Source organism: Rousettus aegyptiacus, unplaced genomic scaffold, assembly GCF_014176215.1.
Source record: "Rousettus aegyptiacus isolate mRouAeg1 unplaced genomic scaffold, mRouAeg1.p scaffold_m13_p_15, whole genome shotgun sequence".
In the NCBI taxonomy this organism is placed as follows: Eukaryota; Metazoa; Chordata; class Mammalia; order Chiroptera; family Pteropodidae; genus Rousettus; species Rousettus aegyptiacus.
The window spans coordinates 51,057,290-51,078,951 of record NW_023416290.1 but is presented as its reverse complement, the minus strand read 5'-3'; the positions used below and the strand labels follow the sequence as shown (position 1 = coordinate 51,078,951).

At 41.2% G+C, this 21,662-nt stretch overlaps 2 protein-coding genes across 4 annotated transcripts; both read right to left on the bottom strand.

Annotated features, from left to right (window-relative positions):
- Window positions 1–353: 353 nt before the first annotated feature.
- Window positions 354–10,572, bottom strand: RNF139 (ring finger protein 139). Its single transcript, XM_016166413.2, has 2 exons — window positions 10,079–10,572; window positions 354–2,424 (listed from the first exon to the last, which is right to left on the bottom strand). Exons 1-2 carry the CDS (start codon window positions 10,257–10,259, stop codon window positions 608–610), a joined length of 1,998 nt encoding a protein of 665 aa, XP_016021899.2. The 5' UTR covers window positions 10,260–10,572; the 3' UTR covers window positions 354–607.
- On the bottom strand, window positions 2,300–21,648 carry TRMT12 (tRNA methyltransferase 12 homolog). Of its 3 annotated transcripts, none has more exons than XM_036233014.1 (2): window positions 20,116–21,648; window positions 2,300–2,424 (listed from the first exon to the last, which is right to left on the bottom strand). In XM_036233014.1, exon 1 carries the CDS (start codon window positions 21,466–21,468, stop codon window positions 20,149–20,151), a length of 1,320 nt encoding a protein of 439 aa, XP_036088907.1. In that variant the 5' UTR covers window positions 21,469–21,648; the 3' UTR covers window positions 2,300–2,424; window positions 20,116–20,148. The 3 variants fall into 3 exon arrangements, with proteins under 3 accessions (XP_036088907.1, XP_016021920.2, XP_016021922.2); XM_016166434.2 differs by lacking the exon at window positions 2,300–2,424 and having other exon boundaries at window positions 20,344–20,465; window positions 21,166–21,648; XM_016166436.2 differs by lacking the exon at window positions 2,300–2,424 and having other exon boundaries at window positions 20,458–20,585; window positions 21,166–21,648.
- Window positions 21,649–21,662: the final 14 nt, after the last annotated feature.

Genomic DNA, 21,662 nt, shown 5'->3' with positions numbered 1-21,662 from the left:
TTCTGGTTTTTACCAGCTTTTAGTTGATATAAGCCTATTTCTCACCTCACACAATCTCTGAAACATGACTCAGCTCAACTATAATGCTACTCTCAATTTTCAAAAAGTATCTCAATCACTTCTGGCAGCCTACTTTTTCCTTAGTTTATAAAAAACTCCATATATAGCCTTTTCCCTCTGGTCCAAATTATTTTATTTCCTTTTTAACTGTGGTTTTTCTCTGATCTGCACTTTCATTCTCCCACCCACTTAAACACACACTAGGGTCCAGAGTTAGGTGCATTATATTCTTTGAGGGATCTCTGGCACAGTTGACGCACCGTATTATTACATTAAAAAGCTATTTGTTCAAATTTTGTCATAAAAACGTGAAAACATTTTATTCTATGTACAATAATGTACACAAATTTAAACAGGTCAGCAAAGAGACCAGAAGTAATTAAAGAGGTATATTTACAGTAGCACATCACAGTAAACGGAAAACCATTCACCGATTCAACATTGATACTGTTTTTGTGCTTGGTTAACACACTGAAGTGAAGCACATTACTCCATTTTGGATGAACTGAATTTTAAACAAATACCTCAATGATTAGTAAATGCTATTTTAATCAGTGTCATCATTAATAAATTCTTCAGCTGCTGTGTCTGTGTGCTGAATCACTCCATTTCTTTCTCTTTGAACGTCATCATCACAATCTGTACTGTCATCCTCATTCAATTCCCTGTCAGATTCAGCAGCAGCCTCCCTTATAGCTTCCTCTGGATTTTCATTGGGTGCAATAAATCCATTGTTGTTGGATATATTTGAATTATCCTTGATGTCATCTTCGATGTATACTTTTTGATGGCACATTGGACAGGTATCTTGAATATACAGCCATTTCCGAAGGCAAAGTGCGTGGAAATAATGATTACATGGTGTGATACGAGCTGATGTTGTAAACTCATGATAGCAGATTGCACAGACATCATCTATTTCTTGTAAGCGGCTCCCTTTTATTTCAGGAAGTGAATTAATTTTCTTAACAGCAGTCCTACGATTCATGAATGTCTTCCAACCATTTTTTGCTTGTAAGTAGATGTTAAAATATGCATGTAGACACATCATACAAGCCCGAATTTTACTTCCTGACTCAAACATCATGGTATAAGCCCCATTTCCAAACATTACTACTCCAAATATAAATTCAATAATATTGCCTGTTGAACGAACATAGTAGACATAATCATCAAGCTTTTCCCAGAGGACATTATAGTAGCCATCAATCATGAATAACGTATAAACAGTGAGAGAAACAATTACTTTTAAGCAGAGTTCCACACAAAAGGCTGTAACCGCAAACAACCATGTGTTTAGTGCATAGTGATGCCAAAGAACATAACTGAGTAAAACAGGAAGAATAAACAGGCAAGCAGAAACAAAGAGCACAGGAAAATGTCTGCGAAAAGATGACACGTGAGAGGCACTGAGAGACATTAACACGGGGTCTGTCATTCCATGGATGAAATGCAGGACTGCAGTTAATAAAAGGCACATGTTTCTACTTAAGCGAATAAGTCTCTCTTCTGGTCTTAGCCCACTCAAACCAGTCTGTAGAGCCAAAATAAAAAACAAAACAGGTGCTACAAAGCCAAGCCGCCTGTCGTCTTCTTCAGTTGATCCAATAAAGGCCAATATTCCAAGGCCCAAATAATGGGCTACTGAGGAAATGACGGCACTCATGCCCAGTACAGTTAGTGTAGAATCACATCCACTAATTATGAGATTGCAAATGAGGTCCCAGAAATCATCCCAAGAAATAAAGAAGGAATCAGTTTCATTTGCCATCCTTAAAATGTACACTAACACTGCAGCCTGAGCTGTGATCCTTGTTAGCCAAAAGACTCTCAGTATATCTGGGAAACGAATCCTCTTCCATGTGTCTTCCATTAATAACTGTAATCCATAAATTCGATACATGTGCCTCACTAAAAGATAAACATATCGTGTAGAATAATAAAACCACTTAAATTTTACTGCCAAGACAAGCACTGTGTTTAATGTGAGAATCAGGGAAGAAGTAAAAACTAAAGTCTCTCGTATGTGTAACGGTAGCTCTGTGATTAAGCCTATTATGGGAACCAAGAGATCCAAAATAATTAATTGTGAATAGATGGAATGAATCTGGAGTAGTGTGATGTATCCAATTCCAAACGTGAGCTGTAGAACAATGAGTGCCATCCACAGTGAGGGCCCTTTCTGAGGAAGCAGCTCAATTCCAAAAGCTGATGTGTTGTAGGCACCATAGAAGTCAATGTGCAAAGAAGCGTAATAGTTTACCAACACTGAAGTCGCAGCCAACAGAAAGGCTGAGCTGTACATGTAAAACTTGAAAAGTGATCGCTGTGACAGTATCAGAACAATACTGGATATAAATATACCTGGAAAAAAAAAAAGGTCATTTGTATGAAACATTTTAAAGACTGTTCTTCCACTAATAGTTACAGTCTTCCTTTAGGAAATACGAACGAACATGTTCAATATTATGAACATTAAGGCTCAATTCATTTAGGCATAAAGGCCAAGAAAGATTTTGTAAAGTCAGACCAAACATTTTTTTAAAATCCTATCCCTTATTTTCTAAGTTCCAAAGTAATTCAAGTAGTACTATAAGACTTGGGCACTAAATCACCTTGAAGATGAGTTTGTACTTACGTATTTTAACAGTTTGAAAAATCTTTAAAGAATATGTCCTTTATAAGTTCATAATCATTGAATTAGAATTAAAAATAACCAAAATGGAAAACATTTGTTCCTATTAATCTTAGAATTTTTTCCCTTAAAAGTGTTCTTCAGGGAATCAAGTTTAAGTTTTATACTTACACCTACTTCCTCCTTTTCCCCAAACTTGTGAACTCCTCACTCTTATTTTTCCTGCTCCTTAAATTTAAGCATTCTCTCCCGGGTCCAAATTCAGTGTTTTTCTTTCTTTACATACTTCCTTGCAAATTTCAGAAATGTCCTCCAAGTTCTCTTTTTCCTATACCTTACTGAATCTTTTTCTTCAAAAAGTCAATCCTCTTCATTCAAATTACAGAAGTAACATTCGGAAAACCAACACATTTTAAAAACGGTAATAAATCCTCCCACTCCTCATTTCATATATAACCTCTGTATAGTCAATCTGAGATGTATCCAGCACCATCTTTCTTTGTGCTCAGACTAATTTTTTAAGTGAGATACAATCAACATTATCCAAGGTTTCAACTATGGAAATGACATCTAAATATTCGCCTCGTTCCACTTCTACATTACAAGTGGCAACACTCAAAACTTCTAAAACTTCACTTGTCTCAAATGGCTCTGCTTTTCCTTGCGATTTCCAACTTCAGTTAAAGGAGCCATTATTATCCTTCCTGCCTCACACTCTCAAGCTTGACAGTTAGTTGCCAAATTCTACTAAGCTATTATCTCCCTTTTTTTAGTGATACTAACCAACCTATTAGTTTGTCTCTAAAAACTCTTTTTGTCCATATCCATCTACAAGCCATCACCAAACCTCCTTTCTTCATTTCTCCTCTCAAAATATTGTAGGGGCTCTGAAATTAGTATCAACTAAAACCTACATTCCTTTTGTCAACTTGCTATTCACAAAGTGGTAAATTAATCTTTACTTGTAAATATTCATGAACTTTGCTGTAATTTATAACCAGTCCTTTTTCTAACAGGTTTTGTCCCTGAACCTCTTTTTTACAAATACAAGAATGATTTGGGGTTTAGCGTATATCTGAAGAAAAAGGGCCATTTTGCTTTATGCAAACATGCCAAAGGAAAAAAGGGGAAGAGGATGACAGACAAAGGTAATGAGACTTTAATCACAAAGTTCAGATGTGTCCTACCAAGTAACAATCTGATTCTACTTTCTTGATTAAAATTATACCCCTAAAATGTTAATAATTTTAAGAATAGTATAAAATCGTTTAATTCCTACCCAAAGTTTGCATGCGCAAAGGGTTAATATTTTCTTTTATACTCATGTTCCTATGTATGAAAAATATAGGAAGAATAAGCTCTCGTTTCACAGGAAAAAAAAAAAAAAGCAATTCTCAAATAACAAGTCTCTCAACATTCCCTCTCATGGCCTTTAGGGAATGTTGCCAATAATATCAAAGTTTTGTTGCATTTTCACAACTTCAGATATAAAACTTTTGATATTTATCTTGTAGGCCTAAGGAAATTAAGCCCAGAGATAGAGTTCCTCATTAGCATTTAAGGGTGACCTGCAAAAGAAATCAAGGCTGTATGAAAATGCTGCTTTATAAAGAAAAATCACCTTGGGACACTGGAGAATAGAATTAACTGAAATCACAACTCAGGATCAAATTCTCCAGTGATTAGTGCTTCACTAAAGGTCTCAAAGTAGGAAAAGCAGTAGGTATCAAAATCAATTTAGGAGTTTTGAAGCTATCTATGATGAACTCAACTCATGAAAGAGTTCAGGGCCTTCCCAATTTGGATTACCAGAAATAAGCAAACAAAACAAGCAAGTCAAAAAGAAACCATCACAAATGTTACACAATAATGTTTTAACTCTTTTAGGTGGAAAGTCCATTCGTACCCTTAACCTTTCCGGAAACTTAGGACTGAAAATTAGAATTAAGACAGCATTTATTAACTCTCCAATTACCTTAAATACTTACTTTAAATTACTTTAAAAATTATTTCAAATTATAATCTAAAGCAAACTGTGGAAAAACATTTCAATGCCTGACAGAATAAAGATGGAACCCAAAAATAAATGTTATGACTACCTTACTCCCAAGGGAGCCCTAACCAATGAAATGCAAGGCAAAATAAATAAAATATCATGAAATATTTATCCGCAGGTGTACCTGATAAACTATAGCATAAAGAAAATGTTTCTGTCAAACTCTCATTTTAGGTTAAAAAGAGGGTATTTTAGGTTTTTAGTAAGATAAAGCTAAAATTTTGCCTTTAGATTAATATTTTTAATGAAGATGTTTTTATTTTTAAAAAAATAAGTGAACATTTTTCAAGTCAAACTCTATAGGTATTAAATGAAGAATAAACCAAGTTTTACATAAACACACACATATCTATAAACACACACACTTCTTTGTTTTTTTACTAAAAGGGTATCTTAATAGTGGGTTCTCTTGTTTTTTAACTTTTAAAAAATGTGCATTTCTGACTACTTACCAAAGAGGACATTTTCAGGTTTATTGGTCATTCATGTTTCTGTGAACAGCCAGCTTATTTTTGCCTATTGATAAAACTGTTTTTCCTTAATGAATCACAGACCTTTAAAAAAATATTCTGACTACAAATTCTTTGTCAGTTATCTATAATGCAAACATCTCCAGGTGTTGTGGCTGGTCTTTTCACTTGTTCAATGCTGCCTTTTGATTAACAGAGGCTTTTAATTTTAATATCATTGAATTTATTAATCTTTATTTTATACATTTACTTTTATATATTCTTAAAGAGTTTTCCCTAAGGTTTAAACATTTAAAAAAAAAAAAAAAACCATGTTCTATAGTTTCTTTTAAAAATTTTAAAGTTCTGCTTTTCACATTTAGGTATTAATCCACTTAGAACTGTTTATATACTGATGCGAGGTAGTGATGCAGTATAATTTTTTCCATATGGATAACTAAATGGCCACTAATTGAATAGTCTATTTACCTCAATGTACTTCAATTCTACCTCTAAAACACATCAAGTTTCTGTATATACATGGGTGGTCTATTTCTGGGCTTTCTATTCTGTGCTATTGGTCTATATGTATATCTCACTGGTTTTCAACCACATTCCTATTCCCCCTCTCCTGCAAGGAGTCATCTGGCAATATCTAGAGACATTTTTGGCAGTCTCAGCTGGGGATAAGGGGGTGCTACTGGTATCTAATGGGTAGAGGACAGGGATGCTGCTAAAAATCCTACAATTCACGGAACAGTCACACTTCCTCCCTAACAAAATTATCCTGTCTACTATGTCAATACTGTCACTACTGAGAATCTTTAGTCTGTCCCTATGCAGTCATAATTACTGCTGCTTTACTTTGCTCTTTTTTTTTTTTTTTAAACATCACAGGTTTTCAGAGTTCTTTCTATAGCACCAAAAATAACTATCTCTTTTCGACAACTCTATTGTATGGCTAAACCTAGTACATTGAACAGATAGATTCCTCTTCAATACCCACTTAGATTAACAATTTGTTGTTTTATTACAGCTTTGCCCATATCTTTGTACAACTATATCATCAAGTCAAATTCTTAGAACTGTAATTGTAAGTCAACAGGAATGATGAATTTCAGTTGACAGCAATAGGTGGCTTTATATACAAGTGACAGCCTACTAAAACTGTAAAATTTTATGCATTTCCCCATAGCTTTGCCAACTAGTTTATATTCAGATTTTGAACTCTTCCGCAATCTGACAAGTGAAATTTTGTTCTGACTGTATTTGTTTAATTACATATGAGGCTGAGTAATTTTTCTTTTGTTTATTGACCATCTGTGTTTCATTTATTGTTCACTACTTATCCTGGGCCCATTTTTCTCTGGGTCTAAGGAGTGTAAGTTTTTCTTACAGTAAAACTTAAAAGGACTTCAACCTCATATGATGCAAATATTTTCCCCTTGATGTGTCATTTTTAAGGAATTTTTTTCCTCGTTTTGTCATAAAGAAGTTTTTCATTTATCGAAATCTCTAATTTCTGGATTTTCTTTTATGTATAGAAAGGCCTTTCCACTTCAATGAATTACATAAGTAATATTACCAAATTCCTTTGCCTATGTTTTCTGCCTTGGATATAGATTTGCTAATTCAGCATTATGCTGCACTGGGTTGCATTTCATTTAGCATTTAACACCCCCTAAGAATAGCTTAATATTCTTAAATATTCAATACAGTGTAATATGATTTTATCTGGATATACAAAATGAGATGCTTTATTTTCTGACCTGCTGAAATTCTAATATTTAGTTTGATAACAAATGAAAGTACAGTGTAGTACTTTACTGTAGGAGAGGAGTAAATTTTTCAGGTGCTACAAATAAAATTGGTAATGCTTTTACTTAGAAAATAAATTTCCATTTTTACAATTTCATTTTAAAGAAAAGGGTGAAAGTGACAAATTTTGAGATTTATATACAGTAGAATACTGAGAAGTCTATAATTGTAAGAAAAAATAACCAGGTAGAACAATTAATTTCAATTACCCTTTAGTATCTTTTACATATAAACCCGTCACTTTCAATAACAACATAAAATACCTCATTAAATGGGCCTCAAATACTTGGGGCTTTGTTTTTATTCAGAGTGAATTTTTTAGTACCAAAACCAGTTTTTAAGAAATTTTATTACAAATGTTAAAAAGTAGCATAAACATTTGCATAATGTGAGAAGCAGTCAGGTGATAGATTTGGGAAATATTTTCTATTTCTCATAAAATGTGACACAGAGAATATTCTGAGATACAAGATTTTCAAATAAATAGCACCAACATTTCACTGATGCCTTCAAAAGACCAAAATATCTTTAACACAGTATGGTCTTAAGTATTAAAAACAATTTTTTAAGCTATCAATCTTACTAAAAGCTAACCAACCATTAAATACCTCTTACTAGCTCCCTGGTACCTGTTCTAAGAGCTTACATCTTATGTCGTTTATTGTCCTTAATACGCTCTAAAAGAGATAAGAACCATTATTTTCCATCTTAAAAAAGGTACAAATAAGAAAAAGGAGGCACAGGACAGTTAAGCAACTTCCTGAGGTCTCATTCTTCTTTAATTTGCAAATACAAACTTCTAGGACTTAGTATAAAAACAAGCAGTATGTATAGAGTACAAGGAAAATTGTACTTTGTTCGATGTTCTTAAACCACAAATGATTTAATAATAGAAAATACTCCTTTTCCTTAAAGCTCCCTAGCATGAAGATCAACTTGAGAGCATCGCATTAAAACACTTGGTCCCAAAAGGGTTCTCAGAGGCTCTGCAGTTGCCTGCCATAAGAACATTCAAGGCAGCCGCCACACTATTTGAGGAACCAACATGTGAATCCTCTCAAACACAGCTCCATCTTTTTTTCCTCCTCCACCATGCACTTTTCTCAAAGCAGAAGTAGGAAGACCTCCCTCTCATCCTTAAGTCCATGTTACATGTGGTTATTTAGTACCCACAGCAGCACTTGGTTATTCCAAATCTGATAGAGCATCCTAGAAGTCTGTTACTTTCAACTCTCTCTTTTTGGGGGAGGTGGTGGTGGCCGCAGCAGTCTGTCAGGCTCAGCTGTGACCACCTTTCTATATACTGAGATAAGTAAATGCCTGTTAATTTCTGATCATGATGAGTGACTTCTAACTGGCAGGATAAAACGCTTTCCCAACCGGTTCCCATTCACATTAATTTCGTTTTAACATTAACCTCAACCATGACTATCCATTAAACAAAATGTTAAGCTTGAAACATTAAAGCTAGCTAGTGCTTTTTTAAATTAAAGTATAATTGACATAACATTATATTGGTTTCAGGTGTACAACATCTAACATTAGTTTCAGGTGTTTAATATTTGTATACATTACAAAATCACACAGGTCTATTTTGGCCACAAATAATGAGGGCATTACATTTTCCCAGTGGTTAAGCAGGAATGGCTGGGATTAAGGAGCCGGTGGGTAACTAAAAAATCTAGTGCTGAAGAACAGCATGTCCACATCTGTTCGTTTTAAGATCTAGCTTATGATCATTAGTACCATGCCATTCTGTATCTGGCCTGCAGCTGTACTGAGGAAAGCGAACCAACACTGATGTAGATTTTTAAACCTAGGCCTGGCAACCACTCACTTGCTGCATATCAAAAGGAAAACACAACCCGTGTGACCCCGGTTTCCTCATCTTTAAAACGAGAATACCACCACTCACCTCTGAGGGATGTCTGAAGGTTAGAGTTTGGGTTAGATAATACCCAAGCGATTGCTTTGCATAAGCAAAGTACCAAACGAATGTTAAACACTGCTATTTATTGCTAACAAAACAACATTACCACTCTTTTAGTAGAAATAAAAAGCAATAGATGGCTCATAATTCAGAAAGGCTTGGTAAGGATCTCACCCTCCGCCAGGCCTCAGCAGCACTTAAAGCACTGGCCCACTAAAAACTGATCACAAGAATTACCTCGTCAATGAAATTTGCCAAGTTTCGATTACTTAAAAAAAAATTCTTTTATGCATAACTGCTTCTCTGGTGATGCGAGTGAAGATGAGGAGTGAAACCTAAGACGCTTTCAACACTTCATTCACGTGCAACACACTGATTTTCAGAAGTCTCCCTTGGAAAAGTCTCAGCACTTTCTAGCCACGTTTTCATAACCATTTGCACTCGTGTTATTCATGGAGATGTTTAGGACTTGTTACTCGGGAGGATTTTTGGTAATGGTTTCAAGGTCTGACATTCGAAAGCCCGTCTCTTTTGTTTGGATGTCGCTCACCGCAGACACTTCGCGGTCATGTAGACCCCCGTGAATACGAAAGTGACAACCCGGGAGTACTCAGCATTTCGGAAAGTGACAAAACAGGAGTACTCAGCACGTCGGAAAGCACAAGCCCAAGGTCACACACGGCCAGACAGGGGCAATGAGGACTGCCGTTTCCGAAGGCCGTCGCGTGTGTCTCCGCGCCCTCACTCCCACGCCCTCCCCCCAAGACGCCGGGAGCCGACTCGCTGGGACAGCGCTCCCCGGTCAACTCTGAGGCGAGGGTCACCTCCTCCCCGGGACTCCCGGCCCGCAAAGACAGGTCCCCGTTCGTATTAATTCTGCCAGTCGCTTTGCCGATGGCTGTCAGAATTAAACAAAATATGTTAAGTATGAACCACGAAAGCTAGCTCGTGCTTGGACGGCGGCCGCTCCATAACCTCCCCCCGGGGGGACGACCCGGGTTCCCACACACACGCCCCTGGGACACGCGCGCGCGCGCACGCGACGCGCGGCCCCCACGCGCGGCCGCCCCTGCCCGGCGGACGTCCCGGCCCGCAGAGCCGTCGCGGACGCAGCGGCCCGGCCCCCTCACCAAGCAGCCGGAGGACGATCTGGAGCGCGATGCAGAACCGGCTCTGGCTGGAATCGTAGTAGGAGTTGAAGATGGCGTCGATGATGTAGAGGCACGGCACCCGGAGCGCCACCTCGAGCGCCGCCCAGACCTGCTGCGGGGCCATCCGCACCTGCTGCTGCGGGGGCCCCACGGCCGCCATGAGCCGCTGCCACACCGGGGCTGGGCGGGCCGGGCAGGCCGCGCGGGGCAGGGCCCACGGCGCCCAGGGGCGGGGGTGACGCGGCGGCTCCGCCCCGCCCTCCTCTCCCGTCTCTCTCGGCCGCCCCGCCGCCCGCTCGCGTCTCTCGAGCTGGAGCAGGCGGCGGCGGCGGCGGCGGCTGAGGTAGCTGCGGCGGCTCCCGGGAGACCTCTGGGTGTCGGTGTTTCCGGCCGGCTACGGTCTGGCTCCTCCTCCCTCCACCGCCTTCCCCGCCCGCGGAGCCACCATCTTGACCTCGCCCGCCCGCCTCAGCTGTTGCTGCTGTTGCGAGGCCGAAAGGCGGCGCTCGAGGTCACGCGAGACCGCGAGCCCGCGCCGCTGTCGCGTCATAATCCCGCGCTCGGGACGCTCCCCGTTCTGTCACCACGCACGCCGTAGCAAGCGCCTCCAAACGTTGTCATGGTTTCCGCCCCCCGACGCGCCCCGCGCCGCGGAGCGGGCGCTCGGCGGGGCTCAGTGAGGGGCTCCCCGCGTCCGCGGCGGGGATCATTAGCAGTTTTATTGGGCCCTTTTAAGCGTCCCACAGACATGGGTCAGAGCGGCTTGGGAGGCGGAGGCCGAAGGGCGCGGCCGCCACACCCGCCCCCCCGCGCCGGAGGCCGGGAGCGGACGCGGCCAGCAGCCCGGGGAGCAGGGCTTGGCGGCCGCGGGGGCCCTGGCCCGGGCGTGGTGGGTGCTGCCCAGCAAGACAGCGCTCTCAGCCCTCTGCACGTCACCCTCACTACCTCTTCCCACATTGGACACAACTGAGGAGACTCATCGGCCACATTTCAGTGATATCGAGGGCCACTGTGACTTAGGGCAAGAACTCGCTCCGTCTTTTTGAGTTCTAGTCTTTGAGTACATCCGGGAAGTCCCTTCTTTCCTCCCCGACAGGAGGCCATCAGTACTGTTTTTAAGTTTTTGAGGGAATCAGAATATGCCACCCCAAAATATTCCACTTTGACATAGGATTATTTTGAGCCGAAGGGTATTGAGAAAAGCAAAACAAAAAACTCTGCTTCCAACCGCCCCCACAAACAGGACATAAAATCCTTTTGTAAAGATGGCTCCCTCTCCCTTATAAGAGCAGAACTTTTAGACTCTCAATCACCCACAAACCTTACTAAACTAATTCTTATCTTCACTAGTTTCCCCCATATACTTACCTTCCCAGTCAGTCACCAAAAGCCTAAAACCCCTTTTCCTTTATCATTTCTCTGTAAATGCATTGTTCTTTGTTTGACTTTATCCCAGGCATTTGTGCACCTCAGGAGTTAATAAACTGTTTTTCTCTTGTTAATCTCTTTTGTCAGTTTAATTACCAGGGCCCCAGCCACATGAAACTAGGATAGTAAAAGAAAAAATTTTCCCCTCCTCAACACTTTCTTGCCCATCCATGTAATTAATCAATTATTCTGGCCATCTTTAGCTTTCTCTTCCTTCACCAGCAAATGAGAATGTAAATTGGGTCAGAGTCTGCACTGTAGACCCAGCCATCTCGGATTAAGGGAGATAAAATAGGAAGCAAGAACCTGGCTCTCTTGGGCTCCTAGCCCAAACCGCACTCTGCAATCCACTTTATGTCAGGACTCTAAATGGGTGATTATCTTCTATCAGTTAAGAACCCTCCAGAGGGGAGGAGGATTATAAAACTCCTCTAAGACCCTTTTCTCTGGGTGGAGGTATGTGTGATAGAATGATTGAACCCACACCCCAAATCCTTAACCGGTCTCATGTTTTAACTTTCTATCATTATACCCCACTGATAATGACTGCCATCGTTCTAGGCACTTACTAGGCACTGTGCTAAGGGTTTTTCATTTAACTTAAATCTATGAGCCTTATTTTGGTAAGGTATTATTACTTCTGTTTTAGAAAGGAGGAAACTGAGGCTTAAATTATCAAGATCACAAAGTAAGATGGCCAGTATGGCCATAGTAGGAGTCAAACTCAGGATTTGAACCCAAGGTTACTTGGAGCTTAGAATTTAGGCATCTTTGAGTACTTCCTCTTTTCACCCACAGCCAATCTGCAACCAAATCTTTTCCATTTTTTCTTGACAGTCGCTTATACCTGTTTCCTTACTATTGTCACTGTCACTATCCTAACCCAAGATCCTACTGTACCTTGCTTGTTTATTGCAATATCATTATGATCACTTTTTCTAATCCAGTCTGTTTACTTCTGGTGGGTTAAATTTCCCAAACTGCACATCTAGGGAATAACCTTATGGTTTTGACGAAATTTCCAAGAGAAAGCCAACTTGGTAAAATGAGAGGACTATGAAGGCTTATATAGAAATGTCAGAGAAGTAATTTAGCTACCCAACCCACCTGTTATTCTGCCCTTATTGCAATTTATTTATCTATTTGGCGAGGCAACCCTTGGTTGACCTCACAGATTGCCAGGACCTTGTCAGTTTACAATCCCTTATTTTTTACACGTACAGCACCTGGCCTCCCATCCAAGTACTAACCAGGTCCGACCCTGCTTAGCTTCCGAGATCAGACAGGATTGGCTTTGTTCAGAGTGGCATGGCCATAGACTCTAATTGCAATTTAAAGCAAAAAGAGAGATGCTATTATGGAGAAAGGGGTCCACAAGGACTAATCTAAAACAGGAAAGAAGTAGAAGAGACAGAAGGTGAGTACCATTATATTATGATCATACAAAATGAAAATCAAAATAGTTCATAGTCTTTCCTCCAATTTATTTTAAAAGATAAATGTGGTAAATATTAAATAAAAAGCATTTAAAATGAAAAAATGCTTCAGTTCTCATCAACGTTTTACGTTTCCAATCTTAATATCATGCACAAATTTTAGTAGTATAAGACTTTCTAACTGAAACCAAATTCCATGTTAGGCCAACAACTTTCAGGAGTGCTGGAACAGTCATTCTTATCTTACATAAGACTTTAAGTCTCTTTAAATTCTCTAGGTCCGATTTTCCCCATCTATAAAATGAAGGTGGGAATAAAATCCTGGCAAGTACTTTAAAATATTACCTTAAAACTAAATTTTTACGTGATAGTTTTTAGAGTGCTTAGGAATTTTTAAGATAAAAGATTAGCTTTCAAAGAATAACAATCTGTTTATTCCTCTTTCATTAAATCATTTTCAAACACCTTTGAGTGGCTCTAAAAAGCCTTTTGATGTAGGATGTGTGGTTTGAATTTTCTGTCAACATCTGCATCAGCCAAGTCTTTGTTCCAAGCAAAAGAAACTGATTCTGGACTATCTTCATTATTCTTCGAGGTTTCAAGTTCCAAGAGTAACCATGCGATTGGTCAAGCTTATTGGACCATGTATCTGTACCCTAGCTGTACCAGAGGGCAGGTACGAACAGTTTGTTTAGTGGGAGGACACAGAAAGAAACAAGCACTTAGAATTACCCATCCTACCCCACCCCTCCCCACCAAAGTATTATGTATTTAATTCAAGTAGAATATGAAGATGCTGGTAGGAAGGGTAGGGACTGATAGCCCAAGAAAGGATAAATACATACCATAACTTTATGTCAGACCTCAGGAATTGCTTTAAAAAAAAAAAATAGTCTCTGATCCAGAATTACTTTATAGTTTTTCTCATCTCATTAAATTTCAGATATTACCATCAAAATTCAACTATTTGAATTTTCTGGTTTTGTGAATACCAAATGAACAGGAATAGTCTGTTGTTTAGTTAACAAAGGAAACAGCAGAGAATATAGTAGCATTTGGAGTCAATGTTGAGTTTATACTGACTAGTATTCATTCACCCATTCGTTCATTCAAGAGACATGTACTAAGCACTTTCTATATGCTTGGCAGTATGCTTACCCACTTCTGCCTCTTACTAGTTCTCTGTCTCTAGACAAAGTACTTAAACTCTCTAATCTTCAATATCCTCATCAGAGAAAAAGAAAAGCAGGTTATATTGCCAGATATGATATGAAATATATAAATAACATGCATTCTTCAATTAAATACTCACCAAACCTGTCCAAGGACATAGACAATAATAGTGGCATAGTTTTCTGATTCCAAAGCCTAAGACTCAATTCTCTGCAAGTAATCTTCCTGCTTGTTACACAAATGAAAACAATACATTTTAAGTACTTAGTATTGTATATAGTAAATTTTAGGAGACATACTCATTGGAACATTTATATCACACAACACTTAGCGATGACTCCATTTATGGCTCAGGAGTACTATGAAAATATTGTTTAATAGTTTGGATTGTTATAAGCATTCAGTAGTACTTAATTTATAATGAAATACAAATAGATGGTAGGTTCAAATATGTTAACAATCTAGGGTGATAGTCAATATTCTGAGGGCTAAGATACTGCTCAAAGCAAGAGTGTAAGTAATAGCAAGCTCAAAACATCTATCAAGGCAGGGATCCCAGAGGAGGCTGATACAGTAGTATCCCACTCACCTTACATGGGATCCTGCAGTCCCAGCTTCTGATAATCACTTCTCATTTCATAGCTACACCCAACTGAGTAGGATAAAAGCTTCAAAATGAAAGAGTCAGTGCTGTAAAGATCTCCATTTTCCCCAATAGGTTCATTGTAATCCCAATAAAAAAAACCTCAGCAAGTTCTTTTTCCCCCCCCCCAAAAAATGCTGATTTTAAATTCGTAAGAAAATGCAAAAGGTCAAGAGTAACTAATGTATTATAAACTAATATTGAATGTCAGCTCAAATTGAAAAATAAAAATGAAAAAGAGAATAACTCTATCTTAAAGAACAAAGTTGAAAGTCAAAAGACGTATCAGTTATCAGGACTTACTCTAAATCTGCAATAATTCAGACAAGATGGTACTGGTGCATCAATAGAAAAACAGCCCCACACATATATGGTCACTTGGTTTATGTAAAAGTGACACTACAGTGCAGCAGGAAAAGGATGATTAAAAACCAGCAATATAATGGGATTCTATGGATACTGCCTAACAAAGGACAGTGTATCACTTAAAGGGGAAACACATTGGAGGCATTCTCCCTGGTTAATAACAATTTTATCAGAGATGAGATTTAGGCAAATTAAACAGAGCAAATTAAACTGTCATGAAGCTTCCCTTGTAAATCCAGGTTAGGCTGCTTTTATGGAATTAATGCTCCTCAGACTGGTATAAGCCTTTACTTTCTAGACTTCTGAAAAAGTTGATTTTGACAGTTTTTGCCACTGTTCTCATTACTTTCATTGAGGAGCCAGTTTTTGGAGGTCCATATCCTGCATTTTTTGGAAGTTGTGCATTTTACTCCTGATATTGGGTAGTGTGGATACACTGAGGGTGAAATATATTTCTTCCTACCCTTGTGTGACAATAACCCTACTTCCTCCTGATGATCAGATTCAATTACCCCAAGCAGGATGGTAACTCTTTCTTGCCTGCTAGTCTCTTGGCACTAGGAGACCTTGGTAGGTTAAAGTTCAAAGGGTCTATTACTGTGTCACCTGATGAGTTCCCCTGTTTGGAACCAGCCTTCTACATTCACCAAAGTTGTGGGATGGAAAACACAAACATGGGTCAGTGGGACACTGTATTAATTTCCCACTGTTTGCGGTACTTTGTTATAGCAGCAGTGGGAAATTAATACAGTGTCCCACTGTATTAATTTCCCACTGCTGCTATAACAAAGTACCGCAAACAGTGGTTTAAAACAACACAAATTTATTCTCTTATAGTTATGGAGGTCAGAAGTCTAAAATCGAAATCAAGGTGTCAACAAGGCTGTGTTCCTCCTGAAGGCTTCAAGGGACAATCCAATTCCCCACCCTTTTCAGTTTCTAGAGGCTGCCTGCATTCCTTGGCTTGTGGCCCTTCCTTACATCACTCCACCCTCTTGCTTCATTTATCACATCTCCTACTACTTGCTCCCACATCCCTCTTATTAAGGACCTCTGAAATTAAACTGGGCTCAAATATTATATTCCAGGATAGTCTCCCATCTCAATATCCTAATCATACCTACAAAGTCCCTTTTTACTATTTAAGGTAATATAGTCACAGGTTCTGAGTATTATGATGTGAACATATTTGGGAACCAACGTTTAGCCCACTAGAGTGGGAATTCTCCTATTTCTACCCTTTCATTCCCAGACATGCATTTTCTACCTCTATGGGACATGGCACTATATAACGGATGTTGATTTAGAGTATGTTGTGTCTCAATGGCATCCTGCCTTCAGGGGGTATTATCTCTAAGCTTTTGCTCTAGTTTCAAAAGGTTTTCCATCACTCCATCACACCAGCATTTTCTAGGTTGTGTGGTATGTGACAAAACCTGTGAATCCCATGGTCATGTGCCTACTGAAACACCTCCTTTGCTGTAAAGTGGATCCCTAGGTCAAAAGCAGTATTATGTAGGATATATTAATGGATAAAACACTTGTAAACCCTTGGACAGTAGCGCTAGTCAACATCTTGTGGGCAGGAAAGGCAAGCTCACACCTGGAGATGGAAAGATTCTAATCAAGATGAATGACTGTCCTTTTGGAAGGAGTCCCCTGTAATCAACTTGCTACCAAGCAGCTTCCTGGTTTCCCTGAGGGTTGTGTCAAGGGCTAAGTGCTAAACATTAGGGAGTAGCTACTTGGTGAGTGGAAGCCATACTGTTGGCTTCTTGCTAACCTACATCCCTGCAACATGACTACTTTGTTCATGAGACCATGATGCCATTTCTGGGTAGTCGATGATTACAGTTCCTGAAGTTAGCTGGCCACGCCTTTTTGTTTACTTGAGTGCCTCTTCTATGGCAGATTATCTCTGGTAGGCATTGTTATACAATACAAAGTTCTTTACTCATGTGCCCAATCCCATAGATTTTTCCACTGCTTCTACTCCAGGCTTGCTTGTCCCTGAACCCCCAATCTTTCCCATTCCAAGTCCCAGATCAACTAGCCAACCTATCTGCTATTTGCCATGAAGGTGTATATTCTTACTTCAGGCCACTTCTCTTTCCATACCATGTGTATAACCAGGAATATAGCCCCAAATTCTGCTTTTGGGGAGAATTCCCCTCACTGCTGTTTTTAAAACCACCTTCTAAGCAGAGTTACAGGGCAGCAGGAGTCTATTTTTGTTTTGAACCTATATTCCATGAGAACGCATCGGTGAACTTAGCTCTGGCTTTTTTGTCCTCTTTCAGCTGGGTATGAGAGTCCCTCAAGCAGCCATAACTGTGCGCTGAGGGAGGGACACTGGCGGAAGAGTTGTAAGAGTGACATGGGAGTCTGGGCCCCCTGCCTGTGCACCTATTTCCTCTGACCCTGCCTGTCATCAATTCCAGATGTACCACTTCCAATGATGGATTGACTTGGTGGCTCTGACAAAACCCAGCTCAAGATGGACAACTCTGGCTACAGGGTCACTTGATGTCTCATGAGATACCAAGGCCCATGAGAATGCAAGGAGTCATTTTTGAATGGCATGTGGTTTTCTGCTGCAGATGACCTGGCCTTGCTACAGGACCCTAGGAGTCTACCTTGTGATTCTCCTATTGGAGCTTGCCATAAATTCTCATGGCTGTTCTGCTTATCACAGATACTATATTATCCCATAGGATTTCCTGGATTGAATGGCCCATGTAACAAGGCTAATTACACTGGAGCCTGTACCTGCTATAGTGCCTTTACATGCTCTGGATCCCACTGAAAACTGTCACCCAGTATACGAATCATCAGTATTCCCAAGTTCTGAATCCCCAAAAAAGAAGCCTACAAAGCGTGGTGTGCTTCCTTGGTGGAAGAATAATATGATAAAGTGAGTGGGTGAGATGCAAAAATTTGTTTTTTACTGTGAAGGAGATATCTTGGCATTCAAGCAGACTGCTGCACACTAAAAGTATCAGAGCCCATGTCAATCTTCTTTCCCACTGAACACTCAGGGCCACACACATGCACACACATATGCGTGTGTGCGTGCGTGCGTATGTGTGTGTGTGTGTGTGTGTGTACATCACTTTGAATGAGTTCATTCAGGTGCTGCCCACCCAGAGCTTACAGCAGGAAGGTAATCCTGTGACCCCGGATGTGTATATCTCTGACTTATCTTTCTTACTGTGTCTCTCCTGCTTTCCTTCCCATGTTGGCTCAAGTCTCAGCTTGGCACCTTTAGTTTGAAGCGAGAAAGTTATAGGCACACATATGAAAACAAACCCAATATGTAAAAGAGGAGATGCTTAAGACAAACAGGAAGGCCAACAACCCTCATCTTCAACACACCGCTCACTGCTTCCTTTGTTACAAGTTGATCTAATGACAATGTTCCATGTGTTTTCTGAGCTTTCAAACTCCTGCTCCTGTTATTTTCTTCAATCAGCACGTTTCCACTCTGAATCCACTTATCAAAGTTTCACTCGGTTTTTAAGAGCCAGTTCAAACACTGCCTGTCTGAAGGTTTCCCCATTCACTTCTCAGAACTTTTCTCCCCCACCTTTGCACTCCTACAACATGCTATCATTTATATGGTGCTTATTTCACTGTATTCAATTTTTTTGAGTATTTGTGTTATTTCAGATGCTGAGACAGGAACTGTATCTAATGAATACATTTCCCGTGGCTCACACATATAGTAGGCACTTAACATCTACGGAACACATATAGCATCAATGCTGTCCTTACTGCCACTGATGCGACAAGGGCAAGCAGGCCAGCCCAACCCCAGCCAGCCAAATGCCAGGTACAGTCATAATCCTGATAAAGCCACGCTGTTCTGTATTTCCTTTGATAGGCATACAAGTCCATTTGGCTTCAAAGTGCACCAAATCAAAGCTCTGAGAAGTGATTCTCGACAATTAGTCATCCCAAAAATAAAGAGAGTGATTCTCTACAATTGGTCATCCTAAGAGTAAACATTGCTGATGGCAGACAGCCATAAAGTGAGGCCTGAAAAACTGCAGAACCCCTCACATTCCTTATAGCTCCTTATGTTGGTTCTGATGAAGCCAGCCAGGGAAGGAAGATGAAAAGGGAGTCTGGGGCTTTCAAAAATCTAAGATTTTAATTTGAACTTTAAAAATAGCTAGCAACTGCCACCTATTGCTCAAAGCTTAAGACTGCAAATCTAGTTTCCCTATGACTTAACATAGCCATTTTTACCTTTTTCTACCACAATAAACCTGATATTTAAGACCTTCCCCATTACACTCATTTAGGAATGATAAAGTAGGGGAACAGAGTTAACACACTAGAATATTTTTGTACCCTCCCCTCCCTAACTCAGTTGCTCATTATAACAAAGCAGCACCATTTTAGTACCTCGATTTGGACTCTATTGCTTAGTCTCATCAATTTTATTTCTCAAGCCCATCTACCTCCCACTGCCACCGCCCTAGTCCAAGCCAACATTGCCTCATGCCTGGACGACCTCCTCACCAGTCTGCTTCCATCCTGGCACTCCTCCAGGCGATTTTTCATATTGTAACCCGAGTGATTTTGGAAGGAGCACTGTCTCTCACTCAAAAACAGCCAATGCCCCATGTACAACTGCTTATTAGGTAACAGCCACATGAGACAGTTCAGTGAAACCCTCGTTTTGCAAGCGAGGAAATCCAAGGCCAAAAGAATACTGAAGCCACGTACCCAAGGCCAGACAGAACTGAGGTCAGAATTCAGAATTCGTGATTGCACAGATGGGCCTCATTTCAATGAGCCATCCTGCTTCTCCCAGATATGTAGCTCATTCTCACTGTGATCAATGGAAGACAAATGAAATACCTTGGTCTACAGCCTGCTTTCGGGGCCACGACATATTAAAATAGATCACCAGGAGACAAGAGGAGAACCCGGCCACAGCTGATGCATTAAGGGTCACTCACGCATAGGGCCTCATGTCTCAGGATCCACCTTCTCTAGGCAACCAGAGGACAGGGGCGGCATTCCAGATCCAGAACTATGTGATCCACGTGAGGAGCATAGGATTTCACCGGTTGGATGTGCAAGATTTTTGTCTTCCACGGTTTCCCATGCATCTGCTGAAGAAGCGTGGCAATGCGAGTTTCTGCAGATTCTGCCCACCTGTGCCACTCTGGCTTGGTGGCTGCTGACTCCACTCTTGTCTTAGAATCCCTGGTAGCTCCACTTTCCCTTTGGTTGGTGACAATCTGCTGAGGATAAGGCCAATGCTCCTTCTCTATTTCACCGCTTCCAGGAGGCTGGAGATTCTTCCCTGGGAAAGATTCCACATTTTGGTGGATATGCAAAATGCCCCCAGCATCCTTTCGTAGCACCTGGCAGGCGATGGGCCAGCCTTCTTCGGAGCTGGGAATCAGCCCCAGGTTCACCCTGTCTGCAATGTTTGAGAGCTTCAGTTTTCTGTTATCCCCAAAGTGTATCTGGCACCGATCTACTACTCCATTGATCTCAAGGTTATTTCTCAGAGCAACTACAGCATGGGAGTTCCACTCACAAGCATGCACGAAGGCAGCACCAGCATGAACTAGGAAGGGCAAAGTGAAATAACCAATTCCTGCATAGAGATCCACCAGTACTTGCCCAACACAGGGCAGCGAGGCCACCCGAAGCTTCTCAGTGATGTTTCCGAAGGAGAACATGCACTGGGTTATGTCAAACGTATATCGGATCCCGTTATCCACATGCTCAACCCAGCCATCGTCACCCAAAAGCAGAGTCACTGCTGGAGTTCGAGTGCCATTCTGTGAAACCCGCCCTCGTCTGGCCAAACGCTGGACGCCAAGTGCCGAGGCAACAGTTTCCCAGAGTTCTGGTTCCAGACTTTTCCACTGCTTGGCTTGGAAACAGTCCTCACTCAGCAACAAGAGGTTACCGTGTCGTTGCCAAGATCGAGGCAAATCAGCCTCCAACTCAGCTGACCATGGCACTCCCCGGCCCTCCACCCAGCGACTCACCTCAAGACACAGCGTTTGGGCAGGTGAACGCCCCTGGGCCTTCTTTGAAGGAACAGGATGCAGGAGCTGCGTTAGCACACAAGTGCTGCCCGGAGCCACGCGACTCCTCAGCTCCCGCAGGTGCTGCTCGGGGAGGGCCTGTCCCAGCACGGGCAGCGCGACGGAGCCATCCGGCATCTTCTCCACACGGTGCCGTCTATCCAGGAGTTTCTCCTTCTCGAGATATTCCCTGTATCGCTGGGTAAACCGAGGCTCAGTCACGACTGCGACAACAGGCGCGGGCTTCCCGCCTTCCCTTTCCATAGTCCCACATGCCCTCGGAGTCCCCGCGCGAGACTCCCTCTTCCCAGGGTCCGCTCACCTGCCCAGGTACAGCCCCGGCCGCAGCAGGAAGAGAGACGCACACGCCGCCGTGCGGGCGGCGGAAGTGACGCCAAACGGACGGGCCGGAACCAAACGACACCGCCGCGCGTGTCCGCGAATGGCGTCGCCGTTGC

Coding starts and splice junctions, on each gene's coding strand:
- RNF139 (XM_016166413.2), bottom strand. CDS start 10,259: ATGGCGGCCGTGGGGCCCCCGCAGCAGCAGGTGCGGATGGCCCCGCAG. Junction 2,425..10,078: donor GATCGTCCTCCGGCTGCTTG/GTGAGGGGGCCG, acceptor TTTTTTTTCCAG/GTATATTTATATCCAGTATT.
- TRMT12 (XM_036233014.1), bottom strand. CDS start 21,468: ATGGAAAGGGAAGGCGGGAAGCCCGCGCCTGTTGTCGCAGTCGTGACT.